This window comes from Poecilia mexicana, unplaced genomic scaffold (genome assembly GCF_051168715.1).
Source record: "Poecilia mexicana isolate PSO_F unplaced genomic scaffold, ASM5116871v1 scaffold_2, whole genome shotgun sequence".
NCBI classification, from domain to species: Eukaryota; Metazoa; Chordata; class Actinopteri; order Cyprinodontiformes; family Poeciliidae; genus Poecilia; species Poecilia mexicana.
This window is the reverse complement of record NW_028263371.1, coordinates 52,254,789-52,268,218: the sequence shown is the minus strand read 5'-3', so window position 1 is coordinate 52,268,218 and position 13,430 is coordinate 52,254,789. Positions and strand designations below refer to the sequence as shown.

Sequence of the window (13,430 nt, the reverse complement as noted above, 5' to 3'; positions counted from 1 at the left end):
CAAAAGTCTATGGATTACAATAAAATCCCCCCCAAAAAAGAAAAAAAAATTAACTGGACACACATTGTTCAACCAGACATAAACCAATACACATATTTTGTTTTCAAATTCCACTCAAGTTTATTTCACATTCCCGGTTGCAACAAAACACTCTACAAGCCATCTTTACAGTCAAACACTTTTCTGTAACTGTTTTTTTTCTTCTGTTATTCATACCACTTCCCACGCACCCCACCCCCTGCAATGGCACTGCACGCCTCATAGGGGGTGCGCCCCACACTTTGGGAACCACTAAAGAAATACAAGACTTTGAACGCACAAATACATACACACTCATTACAAGGTACCCTCCGATGTGAATCAATGACTAGTAAAACATAGTAGCTAACAATCAAAGAAGTGAATAATCACTTTGTCAAAACCAAACTTCTAAATGGAACAACTTGTCACCAATGCACCATTGGCATAATTGGGATGGAGGCAAAAGAGAAGCGGGCAAAAGTTTTCCAAATATGTTTGGAACAAGGTGCAAGGATATGGATATCTGTATGTGCTTTTGGTTAATTTAGACCCCATGTTATTGTTTCCACCTATGTCTTGTTCCCCTGATTATCTCCTCCTCATACTCACCTGTGTCTGTTTCTCGGTCGGATTCTTGTCGTGTATTGTCATACGTCATGGTTTTCTTGTGTCATTGTCCTCATTTTCTTGTCCCTGTGCCATGTCTTCTAGTGGTACCAGTGTCTGGATTTTTGTTCACTTTTTGTTCATTAAAACCATAATTTTCCACTACAACTTGTGTCTACCACGTCACAAGCTTTGTGGCACAAGCTTTATTAACACATTGCAGCAAGCAAAACACAAAGATAAAAGCAAAGTTACAGAAAACAGGTTTGTGCTATATAATATACTCAAATCAATTCTTTGTTTTCTAAAAGTGAAAAGTAAAAATGTGAACCTGAACACAAAAGAAGCTGATAGTCATTACAAAAAAGATAAAAGCACTATGGCCTGTAGTATGAAATCTACCTTCAAACATTTCTTCCTTTTTAACTGTGAACACCTTTAGTGTGATATTATAAATGTTTCAGAGGGTCTTAAACTCAAATGTAAGTGACTTTTTCTCTCCAGTACTCAGGTCAGTCCCTGTAGCTGTTATCTCTGTGGAGCCAAACTTTAGTTCCACTTTCACTTTACGTTCTTTGTTTCTTTCAGGATCACAGAGTTTAACTGTAAATGAATCTACTTCTTCCACCCCCCAATCATCTACATAGCTTGGATTTTTCATTTTACTTCTAAACAATCTAACACTCATCTGTGTCTGTTTTGGATCTACTGCAGTAAGGACATGATCTCTGGTTTCATCCCAGCCCACACCTTCACCTTCTTCCAGTAGTATTTTAAAAATGTCCTTGCACCACTCTTTTCCATCAGCTGTGATTTTCTTCTCTTGTTTATGTTCAGACTCAAACTCTCTTAACACGGCCATCCCATAAGTAAAGCGACTTCTCTGAAAGGCCACTATCTTTGGGTTTCTTCCAAACTCTACAGCTCCTCTAAGAATCGCTTCCTGAGGTCTAACAGGACACAGGATTTTATATTCTTTTCCAAACTGTTTGTTAATTTGCTGACGAAGTATTTGACTTTCTGCAAACCCCCCCACTAAGAGAATGAAGCCAATGTGGAGATCTTTTTTTAATATTCCTTCGAGACTCATAGTGATGCCCTGCAGACTCTCATCAAAGAAAGTTTTCAGTTTCTCTCTGGTGATTATGATAGACCCTTCATTCCACGAAGCTCCTCCTACCGACTCAAAGAACCTTTCTATGTCTTTCTTTTTCCGGGCCAGTTTCCCCAGATTATATGGACATTGGATCTCAACATCCTCATCTACCTGCTTGAGATAAGTAAAATCAAACATCATCCTCTGAACCTCACTGGGATAATTTTTTTTATATTCATCCCAGAGTTCATCAGAGAATATTTGTTTGAGGAACTTTTTGAGTTTTCTGTCCACATTTTGTCCTCCCATGTTGTTTCCAGAGGTTTTGATCAGCTCCTTTAAGCCTCCTCCTTCTACGATTTCATGAACAGTGATGTCCATGGTTCCTCCTGAAACCCACAAAATGAGTTAAAGCTTTCGATTTATTGTAGATCATTGTTAGTCTTCCATAACAATATGGTCAATATTAAAGGTTTTACTATAGACCATATCAGATTTATAGTCAGTTACCTCCACAATCAACAATAATATACTGAGTTCCTGGAGTCTGATCCAGTGACTTTGTGTTGTGGTTCTGTGAGATGAATCCATCAGCTGGAAGCTTCTTACACCAGATTGAAGCAGCTTCTGGTTCCAGAGCGATCACCAGTTTTTTATCATCACCTTTTTTTATAATTCCTGCCTGGATGAGGAATATAATAAAATCAATGCTGAACATTTCAGAACTTCATTGATCTCTGTAAAACCTGCTGTTACCTGCATTGCAGCTTCTCTCATGAACTGTTTAGCTGAAAAATCCCAGATGGTAGGAACCGTCAGGACCCAGGTGAAGTCAGAGGCTGTGAACGGTGAACCTGCGTTGTTGGCATTGATTGTTTTCAGTGCGTCATCCTTCAGGAATTTCAGGGATTCAGAGAAAACCTTCAGAGCCTCCATTTCCTTCTTGTTTGCTGCTTTAATCTTAAGGTCCTCAAGATCCTAGAATATCACAATTATATGAAAAATATTTATTAAACATAAAATTTAGTTATTTTCAACTTCATTAAAATCAGTGTAAAAATCATCCAGTGGAGTGTTTTGATGTACTTTCTTGGTGTTGTAAATTTCCTAAAAGATTTTAGAGCTTTGTTACTTTCCATATGTTATTGGACTGTAAACAAACTATAACCCAACACTAACACACTGCTTTTACTTCTTGGTTTGTGAAATATGCAGATTTTCCACATATTTTTTTTTCTTATTACTTCTATGAACAAATTTTGGCTTTACACTGACAACAATATACAAAAAAATATCTAAGTTGTAATTTTCAGCAGCCCATATTTTCAGTTAATCTGGTCTGTTGACAATTAACAGCAAGTAAGAAAATGCCATACGTTATGTTTCTTGTGATTTTACTCAACTCACCATTAATTTCTGTTTTAGTGTGTGGAACAGTCAGGAGTTTAGACTTTACTTAATGTACTAAATAGTCTGCGTAACATAATTTTTCATTTAGAACCTACACAAGCATCTTACACAACATCTGTTGGCATAGACTTCTCCCCTTCCTCAGTCACCCTGAACAGCAGTAAAGAAACATTATCAATAAATATTTAAATCTTTACTTACTTTGCCATGGAGGGCCATCTTGAATCCTTGAAGGAAATAATGTCTCTTTGCTTCTTCTCCTCTCATTTTGATGTACGCTGCTTTGGCTTCATAACCAAAGCTCAGAAATGTTTCATCTTGATCAAACAGGATGCAGGTTGGAGTCTTTGGGGTGTCCAGTCCTTGTTCTTTTCCCCATCTCTTTAAAATGGGATCACTTTCTTCCTCTCTGGCTGTGATATTGAAGGCATATCCACTGTAAGCAGTACCAAAGTCTATGGCTATAACATAAGAGTCACCCATTGTAGAATCATGTTCTGCAAGTTGGGATGAAAACCAGAATACCAGTGGGAGCACTAACAGCTTGTTTTTTTTTAATCTGTCAGCTCCTCCTCCCTGGAGCTGTTTATCTGCTCGGACTGGAAAGGTTGGTTTCACATACAAAAGCGGCAGTCTAATTTTTAAAATAGAATAATTTCTGACATTTCTACCAACTTATGAATGGTGATATTGAGAGATTTTTGTTTGGAGATCAAACATCATTAAAGTTCCACAGTGAAAAAAAACTCACTGTGACCATTCAGGTTGATTGTTGTTGGCTGTAGTTCATTCAATGAACTTATTTACAATAATTTCACTTAATTCATTTGGCTTAGTGATGACAACTTATGGTGTATTCAGCCCAACCCAGAAGTAGAGTCCTGAATCGAACTCTAATCTGTTTGTCTAGGAATTCCAAGGTTTTTGGGAGGTCAGAATAGAAATTTGAATTCAAAAACAGACTTAAAAACCGAACTCTGATCCGCCTGAAAACCTAGGTCTCGGTCCGGTTGAGGTGGACTCTAAAATGGTAGAAAACCTGTCTGAATGCAACCTGACTAGACATTGTTTCAAAAGTGGGAAGTGAACAACAGTGCAGGATATTCTGATCATATATTACTCTCTGCTCTACGGCTTAACAAAGACATGTTGTTTGTCATGGCGGCGGGTCTGCATGCCGACATAGAAAGCAAGGAAAAGCATAATTTAAATGGGTTAAAGTTGCTTTATACCTTTTTATCAACTTTAATCCCCATTGCTGTGGTGCTCCACAGCAGCTGTAATTTTTAAACCTTTAATACCATAAATGACACAAACTGGCCTAAATGCCTCAGTTGTTTGAATATTTAAACATCAAATAGGATGACATATTTCATATATAAAGTATAGGAGTCATGATCTGTTACATTTTGACTAATATAAAAGAGCAATTTGCTTAGTCCTCTCTTGCACCTTGATAGACACCAAACTGTTCATAGATTTATATCAAAGGAGAATACTTAGAAACATCAGCAATTTTTTCAGCTTTAATTTAATCCATGTGTATTATAACATGTATTATTTATATGAATTTTAAAATGACTAATGAGTTAATGAAACCAGAACAATTCTTAGGTTTGACTGCTGGAGGGAGTGGCAATTAACAATCTGACAACAAAATGGTGTAAAACTAGTAAAATGTATTGATATTTACAATATATACACACAAGTTACACAAATTAGTTCATGAAATCCAATATGTTTTTTTCTTTATCCAAGGAATTTAACCAGTTCTTTGATGGAGATGAGAGAAATGATGAAAAACAAAAAATAATAATAATCCAGTTCCGTTCAGAGTGGTCCAGTCCAGAGTGAAGATGGTTTGGCTGTGGCCTGAATGTCTCCTATCAGGTGTGAGGGAGTTGATAGGAGGTGATGTTTCATTTGATGCGCTGTATGGGTTTAGCTTGTCAGTCTGGCAACAGATAATCAGAGTCCTGGACCTGGAAATGGAATCTGGAACAGAAACCTGGCCCGTGTAAAACAACAGGCCTTATTATCAACCCTGATTTCTGTCTACACACAGAAATCATACCGGTTTTTCTTCTCACTGGAGTGAAATGAATTTATATTATAGTAATTAAACTCATACGAGTACACATTCATTTCAACATACAATGGATAGTGTTTAACAATTCAAGTAATTTCAGTTTAAATGCTTCATCGTGGTGATAAAACATACTTGTATCAGTTTAGTTTACACTGACTGAGCCCAAAGACTAACTGGGCGGCTAGTGCTAGGATGCTAGCTCCCGATAGGGTTGCCACCCATTCCTTTAACCAGGGGTCCCCAAGCTACCCGCGGGCCGCCTCCTCATTTGGTCCGGCCCCCTGAACAATAATAGAGAGCATTCAGATTTTTTTTTCATATATTGTATTTTCTGGTTTATATGTGGATTTTTCTTCAACCACCAGGGGGCTCTTGAACAGATGTGAAACTTTTCCCTCAATGGAATATATACTAGTCAGTCCCAGTCACCGTGTCACTCACGGTTTTTTCCATTTGCATTCTGGGTAAAAATCTATCTAGAAAGAATATGTCGTCGGCCGTAATCCCCCCCCCTCCCCCCCCGCCCCCCGACCTTTAATACCATAAAGGGGTAGGGGTTTCCCCCGACCAGAAAAGGGAACAGTTATGTGGCCCTCGCAGGAAAAAGTTTGGGGACCCCTGCCTTAAAATATGGAATTGTCCCGTATTTGGCTGTTAAATGTTGTGTCCCGTATTTAACCAATACGGGATGTGATTTGTTCTGTATTTCTATAAATGTCCAATAGTCACGCCTATCACCAGTGTTGTGTTCAAGACCACCTAACCCGAGACCAAGACAAGACCAAGACCAGAGTGTATCGAGACCGAGACAAGACCAAGACTTTTAGGGTCCGAGACCGAGTCAAGACCAAGACCAGCGGCCCGGACTAAATGACACAATGAAATGTAAAATATGATCAAAATTGCTTTTCAAAATAATCTGAAAGATCCATATTCCCATAAGAACACCTAGATATTAAATACTTAATACATTTTACCAATATTAAATATTCCATTTCTGTGCTAAAATGTGTGATGGTCTCATGCCACCCCTAAAAACATAGCGCCCTGGGCATTTGCCCATATTGCTCATATAAGAAACCACCACTGTCTGCACCATTAAACATAGCAATTGAGGCAATGCCCTGACGGTAAATAACGCTCAACTATGAACACTGACCAAGGAGCAACAAGCAAGAAGTAACCAAACAGAAGACGCTCATCGTGACTGTTTTCACTCTCTATCCCAGGACATGAAGCCAGGTAGTCTGACACCATGGCAGACATTACTGCTGCCACTTTGAACAAAAACAATCAAAGAGCAATGTGCATGCTCTGCGTGCTCTTTCATTCTTGTGTTTTAGTTATTTGTTAATTTAAATATCAACGTACATAATTAAATAAAATAATGATGCAGTGTACACAGAGCATTACAAGAACAAAGAACGGGTGTTCTGTCAGGTCAGATCGTCATACGCTTAGCACAAACTCACGGTGTTCTGTCAGATCAGCATACGTTGTCAGATTGTCGTAAGCTTAGCTCAGACATGCATACGCTGTCATTACCATATAATTTTATTTAATCAGCAATATAGAATCATGACGTAGATCATTATTAACAGTTGTATGGCATCCAGCTGCCGCCAGATCTGCTTTAAATACACTTTGAAACCACAACAACGCATGTATATCTATCTAGTTATCATATTATGTCATATTATAAACAATTTAATGACTTATTTTCGTCATAACTTGTTGCGTATGCTGAACTGACGACTCCACTGATGGTCGGACTTCTTAATGCACATGCGCTGGCATGGTACTCACTGCATGTTTGCTATTCTGACAGCGTATGGCTATCTGATAGAACACCGGCTCTCAATGAGTGACACTCCAGTCCTATCTAATAAGTAAAGAGCTGTGGAAAAGAATCGACTGTTTCTGAATGTCACCTCACTATAATGCAGACTTTTGGACATAGCGTTGTACCATATATGCGACAAGTCAGTCAACACCTCCGCACAATAATTCAGGCAGTGAGTGACTTTTTTTCATCACAAATTCTCATGTGTCTCTGTACAGCTAGCTTTGCTAACATCACGTTAATGGAGCTTACCTTCTTTGTGCTACTTTTCTAAGTGACGAAAAAAGTTAGACGTTGTCCCCACCGTCTGTGAAAGCGAAGTGATGTTGAGTTAGCTGTGGCCATCGGATTTCTTACTATTTATGCAGCGCTATTATATTACTGACATTAGACAAACATTTTCTGCCGCTGAGAGAAAACCACTGCGCATGTCCTGGAGCTGCGCGCTCCAGGACAGCGATCAGGCCCGAAACCTGGGAGTAGTGACGGACTCTGACCTGAACCTTCAGAGCCACATTAAGACAGTCACAAAGTCGGCCTTCTATCACCTGAAGAACATCTCCAGGATTAGAGGACTAATGTCTCAGCGCGACCTAGAGAAACTCATCCATGCGTTTATCTTTAGCCGCATTGATTACTGCAACAGCGTCTTCACAGGTCTGACTAATAAATCAATCAAACAGCTGCAGCTGATCCAGAAGCTGCTGCTCGCGTTCTCACTAAAACCAGAAAGATAGAGCACATAACACCAGTTTTAAAGTCCCTACACTGGCTCCCTGTAGCTCAAAGAATAGACTTTAAAATACTGTTAGTTTATAAATCACTGAACGGTTTAGCACCACAATACCTTACAGATCTGTTATTGCTGTACCAAACGTCTAGACCCCTCAGATCTTCTGGTTCTGGCTTGCTCTGCATCCCCAGAACCAGAACCAAACGAGGAGAAGCAGCATTCAGTTTCTACACACCACAAATTTGGAACAAACTTCCAGAAAACTGTAAAACAGCTAAAACACTGGGTGCCTTTAAATCTCAAATTAAAACCCACCTGTTTAGAGTTGCTTATGGCTAAATTAGGGAGATGTTCTTCAGGTGATAGAAGTCCGACTTTGTGACCGTCTTTATGTGGCTCTGAAGGTTCAGGTCAGAGTCCATCACTACTCCCAGGTTTTGGGCCTGACCACTGGTTTTTAGTTGTAATAACTGAAGCTGAGCATTGATTCTAGTTCACTCCTCTTTAGGTCCAAAGATAATAACTTCAGTTTTGTTTCTGTTCAGCTGGAGAAAGTTTTGGCACATCCACACATTTATCTGTTCTAAGCATTTATTCAGTGATTGGATGGGGTCAAAGGTCACCTGGTGACATCGTAATGTAGAGCTGTGTACCATCCACATAGTTATGGTAGCTGATCTTATTTCCTGTTATAAACTGAGCCAGTGGGAGCTTATAAATATTGAAAAGAAGGGGTCCTAGGATTGAATCTTGGGGTACACCACAAAGAATAGAATAGAATAGAATTCAACTTTATTGTCATTGCACCGTCACAAGTACAAGCAACGAAATGAAGTTTGCATCTATTCAGAAGTGCTATACGGGGTATAAATATGTATTTACAGATGTACAAAGGTTGTTATAACATAAAATGTTCAGTATAAAAATAAAATAATATAAATAAAAATATGGGAGCTATGTGCACATATACAGATTAAACAGATTATACATAATATACAGAAATGTTAGGAATGAATTGTATGTGTATTAGTAGATTTACAATACAAGATAGATAATGGCAAATAAGATTTCCAGATTATATACAGATTATGTATGAGTGTGAGCACAGTCCGTATGTTATTGTTGTATGGGGAATGGGGGGGTACAGTCCTTATAGTTGTGTCAGGAGGCGTTCAGGAGCGTAACAGCTGTGGGAAAGAAGCTGTTCCGATGCCTGGTGGTTCTGGTGCGTAGGCTTCTGTAACGCCTCCCAGAGGGCAGGAGGGAGAAGAGTGAATGTGCGGGGTGAGTGAAGTCCTTGGTGATTTTCCCAGCCCTTTTCAGACACCTCTTCCTGTAGATGTCCTTGAAGGCAGGGAGCGGTGCCCCAGCGATGTGTTGGGCAGTTTTCACCACCCTCTGCAGCGCCTTCCGGTCAGAGACAGAGCAGTTCCCATACCAAACTGTAATGCAGTTGGTGAGGATGCTCTCAATGGTGCAATGGTAGAAGTTTGTGATGATCTCTGAGGACAGGTGGTTCTTCCTCAGGGTCCTCATGAAGAAGAGGTGATGGTGCGCCTTCTTGATGAGTTTGGAGCAGCTGGTTGTCCAGGTCAGATCCTCGGAGAGGTGGACCCCCAGGAACTTAAAGCTGTCCACACGCTCCACCTCTGTCCCCTTGATGTCCCCTCTTCAGCTCAGCCCTGGCTGCACTGTAGGTCTGTGCATCTCCTGACCTGAAGGCGATGTTGCGGGCCTTCAGCAGGAGACGAACATCTCGGTTCATCCAGGGTTTCTGGTTAGGGTACATGGTGATGCATTTATGGGTGGTGACGGAGTCTATTGTTGTTGCGCAACCCCCCCCACCCCCCCTTCTCTCTCTCTACTTCCCCTTGTCAGAGGAGGGAGATGTGCTACCAGCTCTCCGTCTAACGGGTGAATTGAGTTTCCTAAATCTGCCGGGATTTACCCTGTCCAGAACTGAAGTAAACTGTTTAAGCTGGGCGTGAGAAAGACTAGCCTGGTTTCTGACGACCTCCATCCAGATGTCCCACCCTTTCTCACCCTGTGAACTAGCCAGATAGAGCAGCCCACAATCAGCTAGTTTCACAGAGCACACCTGTTAACGGTCACTCTTTCTCTTATTACAACTTGCACTTGTTACTGAACCAGGTTGGTTTTAGTGACTCGGGCGAGTCCCAAGGGTGTTGTTTTAGTTTTGGCTAAAAGCAACCTATAAAACATTTTCCACTTTCTCCTCCCAGAATCAAACTTCATAGCTATTTTGCAACCATCAAAAACTTTAAGGTGACTCATTAATTGAATGTCCACAACATCTTTTAGATTTTCTTAATGCTAATTATTTTATTAGGCAATTTTGCAAGGGTCAGTACAGCTTAAATCAGTAACAGAAATAATCAAATAAGTAAAATCAATAATCTAATCTATCTTTCCCTAATGCTGACACTGTGAACTAAAAAAGGAAAACTTTGAGAGAGACGGACGGAGTTTGGCATCTTGAACCCCAGAACTGGCCTGATGATGAAGAAGGTGTTGCAGCAGCAGGAGGCTCCCCTACAGGAAGAGTACTGAGTCAGAGCGGCAGATCTCGGGCCTCAGGGTGACTTCCTCGTGTGCGTAGCGGCCCTCTCCTTCTTGTCTTGCAGCTCTGTAGCTCACGATCTTTCTGGTCCATGGAGATGTAGAAGAGCTGGTCTCATGGAAGGAACACACCAGTTCTTCCTCTTTGCCTTTCTCTTTATCTTCATCTTTGCCTTGGTCTTTGTCTTTGGGGTCTTGAACCCAGCTGATGAGAGAAGTGCAATTTGAAGCCACATGTTGCGGGGCTAACGGGTTGGTCCCCATGTGCAGAACAGTCTTCGGCTCTGTGGCTCCGGCTCTTCTTCAGCTGCAGAGTTCTTTGTCCATCTCGATCTTGGCTCAAAGCTGCCTGAAGGATCCAACCAAAGACTCCTCTTTTGCCTTCACCTTATAAAGGATTAATCCACCCTTTTAGTGCACTTGCATTGGCTAGCTTTGTTGCTGTGCCTGTTTCATTGGCTGACTGCTTGGACCGATAATCTCATATCCATCACCATCTTGAAGACATGATGTCTGTTCTAATGTCCCCGAGTTGCTCAACAGCTCTCTTGTGTCTAACCTTTTCTTAGGTAAGTTTTAAGTTTAGCAATAAGGGTTTGGTCCTCCTATCAGTTCCTCTTTCCACCTGACCTTTCACCTGCCATCCACCTTCAACACATCATCAGTGACCTTTAGTTACAGTTACACATTTTACACCATTTCAAGTTCAATGTCAAAATCACATTTATAACCTTTTAGTTTCTCTGATTTAGCATTCATTTATAATATTATAATAATCATTACTTATTAGTTACTCTTATAATCATAATGTGTTATTACAGACATTTCTGAAAAGAAACCAAGAATAATCCATTATTCTAATTATTTGACACCATGTTACAGTTACTTCTTCCACCTTTAAGTACTTTCATAAGTATAAGTGTAAATATTCTTATAATCAAACCAACATCAACCACTGGTTAAACCAATATTAATTATGGGTTTAATCATAAGTTATCATTATTAATGTAAGTATTTTACTCTGGGTTTTATCCAATTACTCAAAAATGTTTAGATTTTATTCTTTAAACCTTTAGTGCTCAAAATGAGCAGTCTGAACTATTTTTATTCACTGCAGGCTGGAAACTTCCTCTTTTTTCAGGAAACCTGCTTTTCCTGTTCCATGACTCTCTTTCTGCCTGACTATGATTTTTTATGATTAAATAGAAAAAATTAGAATTAAAGCAGGACACAATAACACACACAACCAGATTAATTTTATTACCATCTGACTCTACTGTTGGGTCTTGATGTCATCTGTGTAATCAGTTTTAAAGATAACTTTATTTATTGTTATTATTAAACTAAAATCTCCAGCATGGGGAAGTGGGATGAGCTCGACTTTTCTCGACACTATGTTAGTGGAGATGTGGTCCAGTACAGATGAAGCGTACTGATCCAAGTCTGTGTGGTGGAAAGTATTCCAATCCCGTATTCCTGAACCGATCCTGGAGCACAGCATCTGAACCCTCTGGCCACACCTTTACTGTACTCACAGTGGGTTTCACACGTTGGATGAGTGGTGAGTACCGAGGAGTGAGGAACAGGGAGAGATGATCTGATTGTCCGATGTGGGGGAGGGGTGTGGCCTTGTAAGCTCCAGTGAGATTGGAGTAGACATGGTCCAGGGTCTTGTCTCCTCTAGTGTGGCAGGAGACATGTTGGTGACTGTCTTTAAATTGGAGTGGTTGAAGTCACCCGCAACAGTAAAAGCAGCCTCGGGGTGTTTGGTTTGGTGTTTACTAATGGCCACATAGAGTTCTTTCATGGCTAGCTTGGCATTAGCATCCGGGGGGGTGTACACAGCAGTGACACTCAAAAAAATGAACTTAGGGGGTTATTAGATTAATAAAAGAATATCATGTACTTTTAACACAATAATTTCATGTTTTAAACAAAAACATGATAAAATCCTGTTGAACAAACAAGAAATTCATCAACTTAACGTTTATGAAATTGAATCATGTTGAGATAACACGATTCATTATAGTCAGACTGATCTTGTGCTGGAGGCGACGAGCGAGATCACGGCAGATCCCGCGAGATCATGGGAAATCACACGATGCCCTGCGAGATGATTGTTTTTTGTGCCAGGAAAACGCCAGCTGCAGTTTAGAGAATACTAAATTTTCCTGGCAGGATTGTGCACATATCAGTGTTGCTATGTACACTGAAAGAAATAACTCTTTGGATTAACATAAAAAAATCATGGAAAGATTTTCCACCTGATTACTTTGCTTTATTTCAGCACTATGTAATTCTGTTACTCCAATTTAAAGCAAATGTGTTGGCTCAACTTAACTTTTGTGGATGATTCAACTTATTTACTTTAGTTGGACCCAATGTAATTTAATAGAACCAGACCAACTAATTTGCAATGTTTTGGACCAAATAATTGACTTTACTTGATTAAGATGAATGCAAATTTAGTTGAAACCAACTTATTTAACAGTGATACCTTCACACTATGTAATTGATGTACTCATGTCAGTAGCTAACATGTGTTAACATCACATGAAGTGATGGTTAGCTAGTAATTAATCAGCGTTTTTCTAACATTTGCACCATTTCCTGCTTGCTCCATGCTTGTGTCAAAGCACAACTGAATTGAAGTGGTTATTGCATTTATAAAAAATAACATGTTTAACAGAATTATTTTATGTTTCAAAGGCAAATATGACAAAATCACGTCAAATAAACATAAAATTCAACAACCTAGCGTTAATAAAATGTATTCAAGTTGAGACAACGTGATTCAATTTAGTCAGACTAATCTCCCGCCGAAGAGGGTCTAGCGAGACCCGGAGATCACGCGAGACACTGGCGAGATTACGAAAGATCACGCGAGATGCTAGCAAAATTATGGAAGATCACGCGAGATGCTAGCGAAATTATGGAAGATCACGCGAGATGCTAGCGAAATTACGGAAGATCACGCGAGATCTTGTGTCTGGGAAAACTTCAAACTGTTCTTTCAAGAGAAGCGGGAAGATTCCTGATTTGGATCTGCTTA

The 13,430-nt window shown here is 39.8% G+C and overlaps 1 protein-coding gene across 1 annotated transcript; it reads right to left on the bottom strand.

Moving 5' to 3' along the window:
* Positions 1 to 95: 95 nt before the first annotated feature.
* LOC106911692 (heat shock 70 kDa protein 12A-like) lies at positions 96 to 3,647 on the bottom strand. The gene is made up of 4 exons (XM_014978516.2): positions 3,335 to 3,647; positions 2,480 to 2,701; positions 2,234 to 2,405; positions 96 to 2,112 (listed from the first exon to the last, which is right to left on the bottom strand). Exons 1-4 carry the CDS (start codon positions 3,614 to 3,616, stop codon positions 1,088 to 1,090), a joined length of 1,701 nt encoding a protein of 566 aa, XP_014834002.2. The 5' UTR covers positions 3,617 to 3,647; the 3' UTR covers positions 96 to 1,087.
* Between the last annotated feature and the right edge of the window lie 9,783 nt (positions 3,648 to 13,430).